Below are 18,506 nucleotides of genomic sequence, written 5' to 3'. Positions count from 1 at the left end.
TACAAAATAATTATGTATGGTGGATTAATCCTTTCTTCCGCATTTTATCCCAGGCCTTTGTGGGGTTGGCATGAGATGCAGAATCTGCTTTGCACTAAAACAAACGGTAACGGGTTTAATATAATAGGGATTTGTGGCTAGTAAACAAGCTGCTAAAATAATCAAATGCTTTTGACTGGCAGATTTTTGCATTCTGGTCATATGTTGTGCTGCCACAGTCTCAAACTGGAATGTTACAGTGTCACAATATCTATATGATGTTCATTTTTGCCTGCATTTCCCATGGAACGATACACCGCACCATAGAGAATAGTCGGTGTGGAAGGGGAGAAGGACCCATGTAGCTTTGATCAGCTTTGGATGTTCTAAATGATTTGGTAGTGGCTAAGCCCCATCAGATGGATGAGAGACACAGATCTGACAGCCTCAGCCGTCTGAGCATCAGGAATCTGCTGAGGGCAGGAAGATGGTGACTGCTGCAGATGGTGGCTGTCAGAGATCTAGGTCAGCTCTTTACAGTGCTAGGAGGCTCAAAGTAAGGAGGATAGATTTGAGAATATATTTTCTATACCTATTTATTTTTTTTATTTAAAAAGAGTCATTGTATTCTTTTGAATCCCTTTCACAGGAGAGGGTAGAGCTGGGTTAGACAGCAGTATATTGGTCAGGGGCCTCTGTGTTCTGCTTACAGAGACATTTTACCATTAACTTTTTCAGCAGACCTGTCATATACTTATGGTATCGCTCTGTTTTTCCCAGGCAGGAAAATCCTTATAGCTACACATGCTGATGTTTAGATCAATATCACTTATTTATAGTTTGTACAGGACCTTAGTTATGGGCATCTTCCTTTGCATCCATTCCACTGAACAGGTAGCTATTGGATGCTCTAATCAAGTGAAACAGTGGTCCCCTTTTTCACACTGCATACTGACATTCTGTGTCGTTTACTATGGGGAACGTAAAGTGTCCTCTTTTCATTTAGAAATACATTTTAAAAAATCGTATTTTTATTTTCAACAAAGTGGCTATGGCCTTTCATTTTTGGTTTGGTTTACTAAAAAAATTGGAGGGTTATTTTTATCCTCCGCCTTGAGTATTTGTACTAAACGGATACCTTGTACGCGATTCAAAGCAAGATCTAATTAATCCTTTTTGGATGCAAAACAATCCTATTGGGTGTAATTACAGTTTAAACGATTCCTTACGAGACAAAGAATTGAGCTCCAAATTATGGAAAACCTTGTCCAGAAAATCGCAGATTGCAAGCATTAGGGTTGGGGCAGACAGGCAGGTTCGGGCAGATTTAATCGTCTCTTCTACGGGGCGACAATCTCCTCAAACTGCCTTCCGTCTGCCTTCCGCCTGCTTGAACGAAGTACCGCCTGCGCTAATGCACTTGCGGCGGTTCGATTTCCAAAGTTGCCTCACAAGGAAACTTCAGGCGACTTCGGAAATCGAAGCTCGATGAGTGCATTAACGCAGGCGATTCTTAATTCTAGCAGGCGGAAGGCAGTTCGGGGAGATTGTCGTCCCTCAGAAGAGGCGATTAGTCGCCAGGCGACTAAATCTCCCTGAATCTACCTGTCTGCCCCAACCCTTATGGATAACAGGTCCCATACCTATATGTTTTAACAACTGGTTGCTAGGACTGAAATACCGTAGCAACCAGGCAGCAGCTTTGGGTTAGAATGAGCAATGACTAATTAAGAGACAATATAAAAAGGAAAAAAATATCAAATTGAAGCCTCATGGTCAATCTGTCTTTTGCTTTATTTCATCACTGCTTCCCTAAACCAGATATATTTTCAGTTGCAGGCAAGACTATAAAAGGAGCTTCTAATTTGAAAATCCTAAAATAAAGATTAAGTGGCAGTTGCATAGAATAGCTCCAGCACAATAAAAGTTGAATGGTGAATTTCTCTTTGAAATGAGATTAAGTAACTACATCCATGTTTTTACCTATATGTTGGTCTAACGGAAATCTGAAATTGGAAAGCTAAATATGTTGTTTCATTTGCTTTACTATTCCAAGGGTTCTCTGAAGGAATATTGAATTGCATTGCCTAAGCAGCAGTTTGTATCACTGTGTAATGAACGGTACAATTGTGTGTGTTTATCTTTGTGTTGCATCTTTTTAATGTGAATATAGAGGAATAGAAGTAGCATTCCATGATTCTCTGAGCTTTCAGTCACACTCACCTGACAGGTGATATTAATGCGGATGAGCTGCAGGATGTAGAATGACACGGGTGGTATTACTGACACCATACGGCAATGCACTTAATCTTGCCTCACATCTCGCTTCCACACGGTCTACTGTTATACCCCTGACCTCTCACCCTCCTGATACAATGGCATATAATAGCCTTGCTTGTAGGCAGATGCAAATCCTTCTAAATTGTTTTCTATAAACTAATTAACTGTGATTGTTAGCCTTGGGGATTAAGGTTAGAACAATAATGACAAAATACGATTAGGAATAAACATAAAGCCCTTCAAACTGGACTGGACTGTACTTGTATATTATCTGTTTTATTATTATCACATTATGGGAGTAATTTATTCTTTTTCACAATTGCAGAATAATTTTCATGCTAGCATAGTTTAGAAAATGCAAATGGATTAACAGTGATTATTAACTTTTGCCATGTTATTTGTCTAATTGCGGCAAAACTGTAGTTTTTAGTTTTTATAAAGCTGCCGTTTCTGTTTTGGGCAGTTCTCAAGTATAGCAAGAACAGGCTGTTCATACAGTAGTGTACTCTATTTATACAGATTGACAGATTGGTGCCCAGATTACTCTTCTACTGTTATATAGGTAATTATGTTCTGCCCATGTTTTAAGCATAATAATATTCACCAAGTGAATCCATTAATACACAATAATACAATAATAATAATACATAATAATAAGAAGCCACATGTGGAGTGCTTTTTAATAGATCTTAAAGTAGATTTGGAATTTTCTTGGAATTTTAAAGGGGAGCACAATTTTTTCATAGAAAAAAAATCTCGAATTTTTTGAGATATGTTAAACCTCAATGGTGGTGGAAGTCTGAATAAATAAGTACTCTCAAACCTGCAGAGTTCATGTAGAAGTCAATGGCAGATATCCTGATAAACACAGGGTTTTATTTAATAATTCAAAGAATACATCGTTTCGAGAATAAAATCCGAAAAAGTCGCAGGTTTCAGGCGTCAAATCCAAAAAATTCTCCGTTTTCAGGGAAAAATTGTACCATTCAGATTTTTTCACGATTTTATCGAGTCCTTTCCCGCACAAGAACTTTTCATGAAAATGTATTGATAACTAGGAGGGGAAAGTCCGTGCATATTTGGTCGTAGTGGTTTTCAGAAAATAGTGAGAAAATTTCAGATTTTGATAAATAACTCCCTTAATCTTATAATGCACACTCAGAAGTCGGTTGAGACAGTTGATATGCAATATCACTAATAATTTGAGTTTATGTATTATTCTTGTGTATGCTATACAGTAATTACTTCAATCATTTGAATAGTTATCATTTATTCGTTCACCGTGTGGTTTACTGAGTACTAGGTTTGGTATAGATAGAATGTAAGCTCTACAGGACAGGAATCTCCATCTACCTGTCTATTATTTTCTAATCCATGTATGTATGAAAGCTGCAGAACTGTAAACATGTTTGAATTTTTCTGTATGCCTCCTTTTATCACCTGCTGCTCTCTTGATAACTATAGTAGTCAATGAAATATAAGTAGGTTGATTGCAGCTACAAGCTGCTCTAATCCAAATGTCCCATGTGCCATAGCCCTTAACTGCAACACAATAACTATATCAGCTTGCATGAAATACTTTATTTTTCTAGAACATAATGTGATTAAATATGCTTATGTCAGTTACAGTGAAATTGCTGTACAGTAATGTATTTGTATATTTTTTTTTTTATAAACCTCAGGGGTAATGGGGAAAAAGGTCCCTTTAATGTTCATTTGTGACTAGATAAGTGCTAGTGGTGTAAGGAGGTGTTGCTGCTCATAACACTTCTGCTTGCGTCTCACTTTAATGCAATGTGTAAACGTATTATGAGAGGATTATGGGATTTACATCTGTACTGGCTCCTATCATACTCCCTCTAAGAACCTTCAAGCAAAGACAACAGTGAGTTTGAACCATCACCATGTTACAGCTTCATCTAAAATTATAGAAGAAATAATGGTCACATAAAAAGGCACCAACAAACTTGCAAAGTCTGCCATTTTCAGGGATGGGATTAGCGATGTTACATGGTACCCAGTGCATCTAAGAATGTAGCACAACTGCGGTTGACTTGATACAATGTATACAATTTATATATGCATGCAGACACACACAATATGCCAGACAGCACTCATTGTGTCGTGTTGTTCAAAATACTTTGGCCAGTAGATATTGGCATGTATATTTTTTTTGTATAGTGCTCCTTGAGGGCAATTCACTGTACAGCAGAATAAATTAGAAGAAGAAACAGGGGGTCATTACAATAAGTACAAAAATACAACACAAATATAAAGTACAGTTACAATACAGATTAAGTGCTTATTGTCCAGGAGACAAAAGGGTGGCGGTCAGTCTGGGAGGGTTAGTAGATGTACATATTGCTGACATGTGGGTTTAGTGGATGCATGTTGGAATTTTAGAAACTTTTGAGGGCAGTGGCACACGGGAAGATTTGTTGCCTGCAATTTTTATGCACGGCTGTGGCAACAATACCTTTCTTTTGCCAATAAATGTAATCTCTGCTGGTCTCATCGCTAAACTGCCTGAAAATACCTCCAGAGGAAACTTCAGGGGGTTTAGTGATCAGCTGGACATACCACCAGCGATTCCTAGTTACCAGCAAGGGAGAGGCATTTTCGGGAGATTTGTTGCCTGCAGCCTCATCTAAGGGTTAGTTTACATGATGAGATTCGGGGAGATTTTGTCGCCTGGCGCTGCGTTTTCGGTAGTTGCCTCACGGAGGAAACTTCGGGCGACTTTGAAAAACACAGTGCCGCATGTGCTTTAGCGCAGGCGACTTTCCATTATAGCCTATTGGAAGACACGCTGAGGCAGTTCAGGGAGATTGTCACCCAGAAGATGAGGTGATTAGTTGCCAGGCGACAAAATCTCAGCGAATCTCCTCATGTGAACTAACCCTAAAAAATCGCAGGCAACAAATCTTCCAGTGTGCCACTGCCCTGAGACACAGTAGCACATACAGACATAATTAAGCAGATAATTGGCATGACAAATAAGAACGTAGTAAGTGACAACGAGAGGTAAACAGATCAATGTGAAGGTCATATAAGGCTGTGGAGGAGAAACCCACTTATTTAGCCCCTCCTTTCAGTCTTAACCATCTGCTGACTCTTGAGCTTTGCTCTAATTTGTACAGTTTTTATTTATTTGGGCTTGTTCTCGAGAAATGGATTAAACAGGATCTTATTGTAATTAGCATAATTTATGGCTGACTTTGAATGAGATTTTCTTTCTGAATCGCAGAAGGAAACCATATTAGTTCTGCGTTCATCTGTTCTCCAAAGCAGGTTGTGTTTTAACAGTAAAAAATAAATCTTTTAAGAAAATGTTTTAACCATAATTTCACTGAAAATTGTATTTATTTTAAGTGACAATAAACTATACATTTTGCCTACCCAATTAATAATATTCCTAATATACACCATATGCCACTGAATAAAATAGATCAAACCAATTAAGAGATAAATAGCTTAATACTCAAAGTCTCAAGAATACTTATGAGCCAGTACAATCTAATAACACTTATTATTGCTGGGATTGGCACAACATGGTGCCATGCTCACCCTAACCCCATCATGCCCTTTTTTTTACCATGATGTCAGTATGCCAAGGCTCATGCTAAACAAAAAGTACAAATGCCATTCCAACTTCGGTTCACTATATTTTTTTTTGACCTGCTCTGACACTTTAAGCGCAGAGCAGGAGAGGGGGTCGGCATCGGGTTTGCTGCATTAGACGGCAGCAGCCCACGGATCGCCCCTGGATATCTGACAACCCAGCATACTGTATATTAAACATACATTGTTAATAGTGAACCTAATATTGTCTAATGTGTGCTATAAAAAAAAATACAAAACACTTAACTTCAGGAAAGTAAAATAATAATTTCACAGGTAAAACAGAACAAAAATAGTTGTCCTCAAAACATATTCCCTTAGAAAAGAAATGTAAAAGTGTCAATCTGTGTGTCTTAATTCAGAGTTAAGAAGAAAGCAGTAAACTGCTATAGGTCTCGTGTACAGGTATGGGATCCATTACGGGTTGGCAGTCTCCCAAAGACTCCATTTTATAAAAATAATCCAAATTTTTTACATTTTTCTCTGTAATGATAAAACAGTATCTTGATCCAAATTAAGATATAATTAATCCTTATTGGAAGCAAAACCAGCAAAATAGGTTTATTTAATGTTTAAATTATTTTCAAGTAGACTTAAGATATGAAGATCCAAATTACATTAAGATCCATTATCCAGATTACCCCAGGTCCTGAGTATTCTAGATAACAGGCCCTATACCTGTACAATGCCCCATGCAGTGGGCACAAGCAAGCATTTCTTATACTTTACCCACAGGTCTCTGCACAAAGACCTGTGTACTGCACTTTGGACCAAATACTGCCTGAATTAGTCAGCACTTGATTCAATAAAGGCAGGAGGCATATCAGTGCCCCCCCCCCCACCTAAGGTACCTTCATTTAAGCTATGGAGCTGCATGAGGCGCAGGTCACATTATTGCCCAATGTTTAACACAGAGCAGCTAGATCAGCAAGTGTGGTGTAAATAAGCACTAACAGGCACGCTCTTGCATCCACTGGGGCCATAAATGACCCTATATGAGTCAGAAGGGCAGGCACCATAAAATTCTGCAAGTGCTGTAATGTAGAGATTAAAGAGAAAACATAGAAAAAATAATTGATTGCTTCAGTTGCAAAAAATAAAATATGTTAGGTACAGTATATTAGAAATAAAAAGACACAAGTTGAGTGCGCGGGTGCATTCAGTTGTTCTATTTTGAAACAAGGTACTCTGAAAAGCCATGTGCGCGCTTCATGATATCTTTTTCTTAGTGTATATTCTAAAAGACCCAGTGTTACAGAACTCACTTTGTAGTAGTTGAGAATGTCAAGCAAATTGTGAGTCTGACAGATATATGTCAAGTTTTTGTATATAATTGTGTCTGGTAAATGCTTCAGGACAATATTATGTAGAGCTTTTAAATAATGGCCTGTAATATAAAAAATAATTGGTATACTGCGTAAAAACATGGGCATGTTCTAGGCAGGGATTGATGTATAATCTCTATAAAACATGGCAGAATATGTCACTGCTATATAAATATTTGATTTTTAGGAGAATAATAATCTGTTACACCCTAGGGGTTTAGGACAAGAAACATATTTCTTTTTGATTCTGTAAGGACTTTGGTTGGGCTACTCAAGGACAGACATTTTCTTTTCATTGTAATCCTCTCCAGTGTTTCTGAGGACATTTGCTTAGTGTCCTAGAGTTACACACTTTTCCTATAGAGACACCTGCCATGTGTAAATCAATAGACTTACTTTAAAGTGATTATTCACTGGGTAATTAGCAGGGCTGCAATATTTACTCAAGTTTTTTCTATACCACTGTTACGAGGAAGGTGCAGTTGATTGCAGTCATTCGAGCAGTGAGTATTGGCATTTCAAAATTAAATTGTAGTGAAAATAAATCAATAGACTTTCAGTTGACACATGCTGACTTGCAGATAAGCTGACTGCAGAGAACTGGAGAACTTTTGCGTACTCTTCATATACATATCTGCTTATCAGGGAAAAATCTCTGTTTTGCTTCACTCACCAGTCAATGCAGCAGAAATAGCACTATGATACTATAATGCCTAATCAATTTCTTATATTGTTTTCTTTAACTTGCTGCTCAACTTGATAGAAGAGCCCTGACCGACCATGAAAAAACAAAAGCTCAAAACATTCTTCTGTTTCATGCAATACTAGCACAGAAGTGTAGTCAAGTGCCTAGAGTAAAAGACATTGGCAAAATCAGCTATACAGGCAGTTTTATGCAAAATCCAATAGAAACAACTTTTGGAGGGTGCATGAAATAACAGACCCATCACTAGTAAGAATCCTGCTTTGGTTGAGGGCTATATCAAATGGACACTGGCAGGCTTCATGTGGACAGTGGGGGTATTGGAAATATGTTGTAGGCAACATGTACTAGACATCATAGTTGCTTTTTCTTTTCATAGCACCTCATTTATCTTGCCTCTCTTTTTATAGCCTCAGACTGCGAGCTATGTGGGTCTGGGCCAGTAAATTCCCTTCTCCAGATATTGTAATTTTTCTCTTTTGAATGATGGTATGGCAAAGCTAAATTCACCTTTATGAAGAGGCTTCTGAGAGCACATTACATAGCATTTAGGTGTGAGCTCTGTCTATTATATCTGGTAAAATGATATTTGATGCAAGTGTTGTCGGGAGGCAAGATAAATAAAGAATATTAAGCACCCTAGATATCCCAGAATATAATTCACATCCAATTTTAGATCCAAACAAGGTAAATACCTATATAACACAAAGATTTGCACAAAGCCTTGGTGGCAGACAAATCCAGTATATCAGCGTAAGGAGAAACCAACTAATTACATTTCTGATTCAAGTCCTTACATTCATAAAATGTGCACTAAAGCATATTTACCCCAGAAAAAGGTATCCCTCTATGTTACCCCATCGCTAGTATATATGCAGTATACTGTATATATATATATATATATATATATATATATATATATATATATATATATATATATATATATATATATATATATACGGTATATATAATTATATTGATAAGTAGAAGCTCATAATTCAGTTGAATCTTGTTAGAAAGCCATATGCTAAGCACTCAGTGCTCATCTCGTTAATTCTTCATGGGTCTACATGACTGCGCCACCTTCTCATAGACAGTAAAGATTAAGAGGATGACAAGAGGCATCTGCTTACACAGCGTTAGGAGCTAATCTTCAGGCCCTAAGAAAAACTCTCGACCATAGACAAAGAGTAAGAGAACTATAAACCTCTCCATTAATGCCCATCTCTTCCATCCTGCTGAACCTCTGCAAGAGCTCCTTTGTATTCTTTCCTTGGTCATCAGCACTTCCCTTTGGGGAGTTAAATTAAAGGTCACCAAGATCTCTGCATTTAAAAAACAGACACTTGCCAAACAATCTGCATACCTGAACTGCCAAAAGTCTAAAGACACACAGAAAGACCAAAGGGAATCAGCACAATATGACTTCTCCCACAGGATCTATTCTGAGCACAGAAGACAGTCAATCAGGTAAGAAAATACTTTTTTCAGTTATATATACACATTATATTTTGTATTGTTTAAGTACACCTATTTAAACTGCAACGTTTTGGAGTAATTGGTTATTAAAAAGGTCAGCCATCTTGCTCTCCTGTACAACTAAAGATATTTCATAACAGCTAGAAAAATGACGATTTTTTGGTAGAGCAGCCTTCTCCAGGTGGAATAAAACAGGGAAATTAACACTATAAGACAAATCTAGAATAGAAAACAGATTATGAATTTCAGGAAACTGCCTAATAAATGTTCATGACTTTTCCAGATGTTTTTTTTCTCAGTTGGTGGAAGGCATTTACTTTTTTGTTTTACTAAGGACTCACACACAATACAAATAGCCCACTTGCGGCTGATTTTAGATAAACCAGGACATGAATGGATGCCATGTTCAATGCTTTATTTTTTTAAATTAGTCTTGATTAAACCAAATTATTCCCTTCACTAGGAGAACAGCTACAAAGATGTTGTGAGTCTAGCTGACTTACACAGGGAACATGCAACAGTGCAGTTACCTACAGTATAGCAACCAATCATCAATTAGCCCAGTTCTTTCAATTTTCGGTATATTAATGAAAACATAAGAGTTATGACCCTGGAGCAAACTTACCCAATGTTTTTAATCTATAGAATACCAATGACTGCTCAAGATTGATGGAAGTGTGTCTTTTTTCAACCTAACTTACTAATATATAAAGGTTGTGCAGATGTCACTCCATAACAAACAGCATTGAAATAAAGTGTCTCTGTAAAGCTGTTAAAGAAGGACAATACAGAACAAGAAGTTAAATATGATCTTAAAGTGATACTGACACTAAAAAAACTACTTTTTAAAATATGAATGTAAATTAAAAACCTGACTGTTTTGCCAACCTGACTGTCCCATCTCAGCTTGAAAAAGGGACTGGCTCCCGAAACATGTCGTGAGTGAAAATACACCAATAAAGGGTGTTTGCAGACTAAAGTACTGCCTGTTCCTTGTCTGTTTCTTATATTTTCAAATTGAATGTCCCATCTCAGCCTGTCAGTTAAAGTTTCTAATGCTAACCGGCTACTGCTGCACAAATTTTGCAGCCCCCTCATAGACAAGAACAGGGAGTCCGATGGGTAATATAAAAGCTTTGAGCAAATACTTTATGGCAAAATTATAGGTAGCAAACAAAGCCAATACTATGATAGATGTAAAAATGATTTAATTTCTGGTGTTAGTATCTCTTTAATGTGTCACTCCAACACTGAGATAGAGACATTTAAGTTGCTTTCTTTCCTTGCAGTTCCCAGCCCTGCCCCAGGTCCTGCTCCCAGCCCTCACCTTTTGTGCCGAGTGTGCGGTGACAGTAGCAGTGGAAAACATTATGGCATATTTGCCTGTAACGGTTGTAGTGGCTTCTTTAAGAGGAGTGTTCGCAGGAAGCTCATATACAGGTAAGGCACCATGTATTTTTTCCATTTCTGGCAAGAACTGTCTTGTTTCACTTCATTGCATGGGAACTATGGACATTTGCACTGGATGCTTTGGCTTGAAGTTCTGCCCTGTGGAGATTTAAAGACAATTTATCTTTATTTCCATTACATGAATATGTAACTCTTCTGATGAGTTTGCCTAAAGATGAATTGCCTCTGGATCTCAAGCAAAAGACCCTGGTTCACACCTTGCACCCCTGCTGTCCTGAAATATATAGTGCACCTATAATCACTGGCTCAACTGCTGTAAGTGCTTTGAGTCCCATAAGAGAAATGGACTATATCAGCTGCCATCTGCTAACATTTAAATGCAGAGAATGAATGTCCTCTATAAACAATAAGATAAAAACCAGGCCTATACTGTTTAATGAAGACAAAAATTACAGTAAACAGTTCTTGTTAGCGTTGTATAGTCTATGCCAGGGATCTCCATCCTTTTGAACCTGTAAGCAACATTCACATGTAAAAGGAGTCAGGGAGCAATGCTAGCATGACAAATGTCCTTAGGTTGTCAAATAAGTGTTGTGACAATTTGGTAGCCCCTATGTGGACTGGCAGCCTACAGGAGGTTCTGTTTGGCAGTGCACTTGGCTTTTATGCAACCAAAACCTGCCTTCATGGTAATAATTCAAAAACAACACCTGTTTTGAGGCCACTGAGAGCAACATCCAAGAGCTTGGTGAACAACATGGTGCTTATGTGCCAATGGTTGGGGATCACTGGTCCATGTTACTGTGTTCTAAAGTTTAATATCAGTATATGTGTTAGCTAAATATCTATTATTAAGGCAGAGGGTAGCAAAAATAGGTATAGAAAACACTAACATCACTGCACAGCAATCATGCCCATCAAACTTGTTTTCATTTGTATTCTCATGACAGGTCATTAGGAAATGAATATTCTGCATATACAATAATGTTTGCTGCTGTTCTGTCATCTGTGTGTGTTTTAGGCAAACAGAAATTTCCAGTTTTTTCACTTGGTGTGCTGAGGGGAAACATTCAGTTTAATGTGACACTAGTTTTTCTAAATACAGAATTTGCTTAATGTGAATATAAAGTAAATTCCAGTGCTTTTATTTGCAATTTCAATATAAATAGTTTACAAAAAAACTTTGCAAATTTTGAAACCTTTATCATGAAAGTATTCATTTGTTTATTCATAACACTGCACTCACTGAATTAAATCTACTTCTACAAAAATGAAGAAAAAAAAACCTTCTAATATCTAAATTGCAGGTGCCAGGCTAGTACAGGACTGTGCCCAGTGGACAAGGCCCATAGAAACCAGTGCCAAGCCTGCAGACTAAAGAAATGCCTTCAGACGGGAATGAACAAGGATGGTAAGTGTTTGTAGATGTGATGATATGTCCACATTAGCAACATTCTACACTATATATGAGTAGGGCATGCTCCTTTTCACACAATGCTGTCTCTCTAGTGTTATATACATAAATATCTTTTGCACAGAAATGCAACTTTACTTTTGAACTGGGAGCATTAAAAAAATGTGTTTATCAACTTGCTTTGTGGCCATACATTTACCATTTACTTCTATGGCATGTCAACAATTCAACAATTTAGGTGGTATAATTTTCATCTATAATTATTTGCATTTAATGCCAAAATGTTTTAGTTGTACTGAACCAGAACTGTAAAAGTCATGAGACTGGATTGCTGAAGGGGTTTTTTTCACATGATGCAAGCTTTTGGGTGATTTTTTTCAGATGTTTATATGCAAATTTGTTTAGATTTGGTACAGCATTCAGCCAAATGCAAAAATGATCTAACTGGCGTATCCCTATTTGTATCTACCCAAATGGTCTTTTCCATTGCAATAATTGGTCCATGTCTGATTTGGTCTGTGCCAAATCCCCAGTCACTTGCAGCCTTAATCACCTACCTTTGCCAACATAGTATCTTTCTAGGCACAATGTCAGGCTTGAAATAGATATCTTGTGGAAACTGTAGCAGAAGTCAAATTGTTGTCCAGCTACTGGACCATTATTGCATACTATGTAGCTATTGAACTTCATAATTTCTGCATGTTAATAAAGGCTATTGTTGTTTTTTGTAGCTGTCCAGAATGAGCGTCAGCCTCGTAGTACAGCTCAGATCCGCCTTGACAGTATTGAATTGGACACAGATAGTTGCTCTGAACACTTAGCTACTACACGGGATCCCCCTCCTTCCTACCCACAAGGCAACATTCTCAGAACCCCAATACCTAGTGCCATATCAGGAACGCTAAGCCCACCACACAACCACCGCTTCATGGCTAGCTTGATGACTGCAGAGACATGTACCAAGCTGGAGCCAGAAGAAGGTAAAGACAAGCAGAAAATATTTCAGGCTATAACTTGTTTAAAATGAACATATAATAGCATTCAATATTTAAATTGTGTTAAGCAAAAATTGTAGCATTGTTTGGGGATTACCTATATTGTCTGGCAATAACCACATCATTTTTGGTAAAATACATAATTTTTGGATTTGGTCTGATTCCATATTCTCCCACAAAGATTTGGGTGATTACATAACTGAATCTGAACCCAAATTTGCTTATTTGAATTTGAGATCAATAAATAAAATTGCTCCAGCTGTTAACTTCATCAATTGTTGCACTAAATTGGCCAGAAAGTTAAAGAAAAGGACTTTGTGTTTAGCAGAATCAAGTCCAAATCTGCTGAGATTCTTCTAAATCCTCAGTGGAATCTTGGATTTGGTGCATACAGTACCTACAATGATGATTGACTTGACCCAATTGACTAACATGATTTGTCTAGGATATGAAGGTGACATTTGGAGGGAGAATTAGTCACAAGGTCTTAAAAATGTGCCCTCTTTTCTAAAATCCTTTTAAGACTTACACATAACATGATTTAAGAAGGGTTAAAGAGAATATTAGGAAAGGATTATAAGTGTGTAAAATAGTGAGGTTTATATACTGTATGTATAGTGATCTGTGTAGTGATCTGTGGCAAACCATCAGTGCTAGAGAATATATGATCCAAACTATTTTAAAATATCTCCATAAAACTTTCTGTTTTCAGCTGATGAGAACATTGATGTTACAAGTAACGAGCCAGAGCGAACACCAACTGACTTTCAGATATCAGGGTTCCCAACATCTAGTGTAGAAGGAATGTATGAAACTTCAGCTAGACTTCTTTTCATGGCTGTAAAATGGGCAAAGAACCTTCCAGTTTTTTCCAATCTTCCATTCCGGGACCAGGTAGGTTTTTATTTCACAATAGATGTCATTACATACTGTAAATTGTTAAGCCACACTAGATCAGATTTTGTGTGCAGCTAAATCCGATGTTGTTATGCACCAACTCCAGACTGGCTCTCTTATAAAATACCTTTCTACTGTATGCATTACTGTACCCATTTCCTGGCACACTCCAAATTAGTTGGTGGGGCACCTATAATATATATACTCTGGTGGTGCCTACTTCTTTCTGGGTATTTTATAGACTCTGGTAGTGACTCTCTAGTTTTCCCAGCAGTCCCCTAGGACTTTTAATTCCTGTAGCTATATCTTCACCAACTATCTAAATCTTTATGACATCACCATCAGGAAGGGGCATCAATTTGGGCTTCCTGAGCTAACTGCTTCCATCCATTACTATGTATTACTGCCGTCTGTTAATTAATAAGTTACACATAACGTATGTGTAACTTAACTTTGCACACTACACTTTTGGTTGTAAATAACATTTAATGTGTACCTGCTTGAGCTTAGGGCTATGAATAATATCTGTACTGGGGATGTTGGCCATCTGATGTAAAAGTAAAACTTCAGCTAAAAAAATAAAAAATTGATGGGGAAAATACCTTATGCCAAAAATTAATATTGAACATTTATTACAAAACATAAATGGCAGACTATGGCAGTTAAGAACAGATTTTGCGTGCTTGTTTTGAGATAAAGTTAAGTTAAGGTGCCCATACATGGAGAGATCCGCTCGTTTGGCGATGTCGCCAAACGAGCGGATCTCCCTCCGATATGCCCACCTTGAGGTGGGCAATATCGGGCTGATCCGATCGTGAGCCCTAGGGCCCAACGATCGGATCCTAGCGAACGCAAACGGGCGGTCGGATCGCGGGCCGCATCAACGAACAGATGCGGCCGCGATCCAACGGGATTTTTAATCCCATCCGATCGAGATCTGGTCGACTTTTGGCCAGATCTCGATCGGGGAAGCCCGTCTGTGGCCCCCATACATGGGCCAATAAGCTGCCGACTCGGTCTGTCGGCAGCTTTTATCGGCAAGTGTATGGCCACCTTTAGACTGGTAACTGTGTATTTGCAGTCATGCAGAGTGGAAGTTAAAATGCCAAAAAGCGAGACATTCCACCTATTAACATAAGACAACAGATTCAAAGATTGCTTCCTACAGAATTCTTTTCTATCTTCCCCTGATACAGGTTATCCTTCTGGAGGAAGCATGGAGTGAATTATTTCTGCTATGTGCCATTCAGTGGTCTATGCCTCTCGACAGCTGCCCACTGCTCTCTGTACCAGACTTGTCTAGTCAAGTTCATGGAAAATCTGTGTCCTCCAGCATAGACATCCGAATCCTTCAAGAAACAATCAGTCGGTTTAAGTCACTTAATGTCGACCCTACAGAATTTGCCTGTTTGAAAGCAGTTCTGCTCTTTAAACCTGGTAAGTAGGAAATCGCTTTCTTGTACAAAAAGAAGTTATTTTAGACCTATCACATTTTGTATACTTGGAGCAGTGGCAGGGGAACTCAGGCTGAAAACTAGGTAAGGGGAACAATGGAGAGAATGGCCATTTGCTCTGCTAGATACATCTGATCGCTCATTCATCTTGAAGGTCAGGGAGCGTAAATATGCATTTGCTGTTGTAGATACTCATGAATGAAAACAAATGGCTCTGATGGCTTCTGTCCGTACACCATTAGCTGTCTGAAGAGTCTCTCGTATTGTACCTTCTTAAAATATAAACTGTTGTGCAGTGGAGTTGCCAGGCACCACCCCATACCTCTTTGGTGTTATTTGCAGATGAGGCCGCTCATACATGACTTCAGTTGCCTGCACTCTGCATCATTGATCAAGCATAAGAGGCCAGAAGCAGAGCAAGAAGCCACATGCTTTTCAGACACTTTATAGATTAGCAGGTGGTGCGAGGAGAGAGGCACATGGATGGAGGTTTTCAGTCTCCTTTAAATATTGCTGAATGACTCATATACAATTATTTACCTACAAAATTCAACTGGACTGACAGATATTTTCCTAAATTTGGGTTGAACTAAATAACATTATTATCCTCTGCCTTAGCACCTAACCACAGCTACATCACACAGGGCCGTGCAAGTTTGACCATTTAGATATAGCCTAACAGTGCAAAACATCTACATTTCAGGGTAGTTTTCAGTTCAGATATGACTTTGTTAAAAGACAAAATACACAATCATTTCACCTGAAAAAAACTACTCTACTATTTATTTTTTCTCCATTCATTGAAATAACCAATAATATATCCTTTCCTGTCTCACTAAATGAAAAATCATTTCCCTATCTCTTCCCTGTGTTCTAGAAACAAGAGGTCTGAAAGACCCAGAGCAAATAGAGAACCTTCAAGACCAATCTCAGATGATGTTGGCCCAGCACACAAGGAATCAATACCCAACCCAGCCTGTTAGGTAACTCAGGGGGGAGGAGGAATTCTTGGCAATTTGTACCCAGCTTGGTGAAGTGGTGTATTGCTGTGGTAACTGTTTGCTAAAGGGAAGAGAAGTCTTCTAACTGACATGTCTCCTTATTTTCAGGTTTGGGAAGCTTTTGCTCCTTTCTCCATCACTGCGATTTATTTCCTCTGAACGTATCGAGCTGCTTTTCTTCCACCGGACCATAGGAAACACTCCTATGGAAAAACTGCTTTGTGATATGTTTAAGAACTAAAATAATAAACATTTAAATCACAAATGACATATACACGAGCACTTTAAGGAGTTAAATACTGTCCACGACCCTCAGCCTTTAACACAAATGGACTAAGAATAGAGGGTGGCACGGACCTATCAAGGCAAAAGTGGAACCTCCTGCAGATTGTGGAGACAGAGTTATGTATCCTGATACAAAGGAACATGTTTGGTTTAACCTCAGACTGATGCAATTCACGTATACAAACCAATATAAAGTACTTATGTGCAGCCAATTCCTATATTTACCCACACTCCTATTAAAAAAAGTGCTATCTAGAAGAATCTTTAAAAGGGACAGTATATCACCTTGTTTAACATACATCATCTTTTTTTTTTAATTTCTTGAGCTAAACAGGGAAACAACACATCTACTAATGTTTAGAAGCAGAAATAATCACTCATCCCAAAAATATACCCAGTATAGCTATCACTGATGTATAGAAACACATTTGTAAACTATTCCCACAGTGTATTCTACATTTCATTTAAACAAATAACTGCCAAGGAATACCCAAATATGTGTGGACAATATCTGCCAGCATATAACATATTATTAAGGCCTAGAGCATGCTGGGACTGCAACATCAGGGATGGATTCTTAAATCAACGCGATCTACTAAAAAAACTCATTTCTCCAGGCCCCTCTACAGGCCAATCATGCAGGATTCTCACTAGAGCTTACTGTTGCTTTGCCCTGTGTATCCCTGGCTCCTTTTCTTGTTTCTGGACCTGATAATGTGGCCACCCACCTCAGGTCTGATGGTTGGTTTCTGCAAAGTTATCTCCTGATGTTATATAACAAGATCATCACTTATAGGCAGCAGTCCCTTAGGAAAACCCTCTGTCTGCAATTACCCAGGGGCTGCCTACAAGAAGGGTTTCTCCCTTTAAAGATTAAATTTTTTCATTGGCTCTAATTAAAGTTTTTTTTCGATTTGATGCCTCTGTTTTTGTTTCCACATGTACATATAGCCTGTGTTGAATTAAGAGTTAGGGGGCCTAAATCCCAGTTTGGTTTGCCTTCAGCCATGGCAGCACAAGAAACTTTCCCAAAGTGCTAAGTGTGCCTACAAGGCCCACAGCAGTGCTGTCATGAGCATTCCTGGAACTATAGCAGGGTGATAGGTCTATATCCCAATATATCTGCAATGTTGCCATTACAAGGTTAACAACATGTTACACCACAAAGAGAGCACTTGAACCCATGAAGTACAGACCCTTACACACCCACAAACAAATAATCCCAGGGATATTGCCTAATATTCCTAAATTGCACCCCTAATTGTTTTGTTGAGAAACAACATTTGCAAACTAACCGTTATGATTAACAGTGTAAAGTTGTAATCAAGAAAGCAAATTAGGAACGGATTAATCAGCACTTTAGGGCTTGTCCAGAAGAGCGCTTTAACCTGCACTCCCCTGCCTACTGTTTACTTGTACTTTCATGCGCCTGTGTCAGTACGAGCCTCTACCAGCCAAAGACAGACCCCTCATTTTTTTTTTAATTCACGGAAGAGGAGTGCCGGTCTGGGGTCCAGAGTTTACAATTAAATTTACGAGGGACTGCCTAACAAATTGTTACACGTTTAACAAAATGTCACAAACAACCAGGCTTCAGTTTTTTATAGAAACTTAGTTCAACAGTGTAAATGAACTACAACTCCCCGTATGCCTTGATAGGTGC

General features: G+C 38.3%; 1 protein-coding gene across 1 annotated transcript; it reads left to right on the top strand.

The window, feature by feature from the left end:
• Positions 1 to 9,296: 9,296 nt before the first annotated feature.
• Positions 9,297 to 16,830, top strand: nr2e3.S (nuclear receptor subfamily 2 group E member 3 S homeolog). Its single transcript, XM_018254573.2, has 8 exons — positions 9,297 to 9,378; positions 10,677 to 10,827; positions 12,105 to 12,208; positions 12,943 to 13,191; positions 13,919 to 14,100; positions 15,300 to 15,540; positions 16,435 to 16,540; positions 16,667 to 16,830. The coding sequence occupies exons 1-8, from the start codon at positions 9,330 to 9,332 to the stop codon at positions 16,797 to 16,799; spliced, it is 1,215 nt and encodes a 404-aa protein (XP_018110062.1). The 5' UTR covers positions 9,297 to 9,329; the 3' UTR covers positions 16,800 to 16,830.
• Positions 16,831 to 18,506: the final 1,676 nt, after the last annotated feature.

The sequence above is a fragment of the Xenopus laevis genome, chromosome 3S, assembly GCF_017654675.1.
Source record: "Xenopus laevis strain J_2021 chromosome 3S, Xenopus_laevis_v10.1, whole genome shotgun sequence".
NCBI classification, from domain to species: domain Eukaryota; kingdom Metazoa; phylum Chordata; class Amphibia; order Anura; family Pipidae; genus Xenopus; species Xenopus laevis.
The sequence above is the reverse complement of the archived record's forward strand: the minus strand, read 5'-3'. Positions and strand labels throughout refer to the sequence as shown.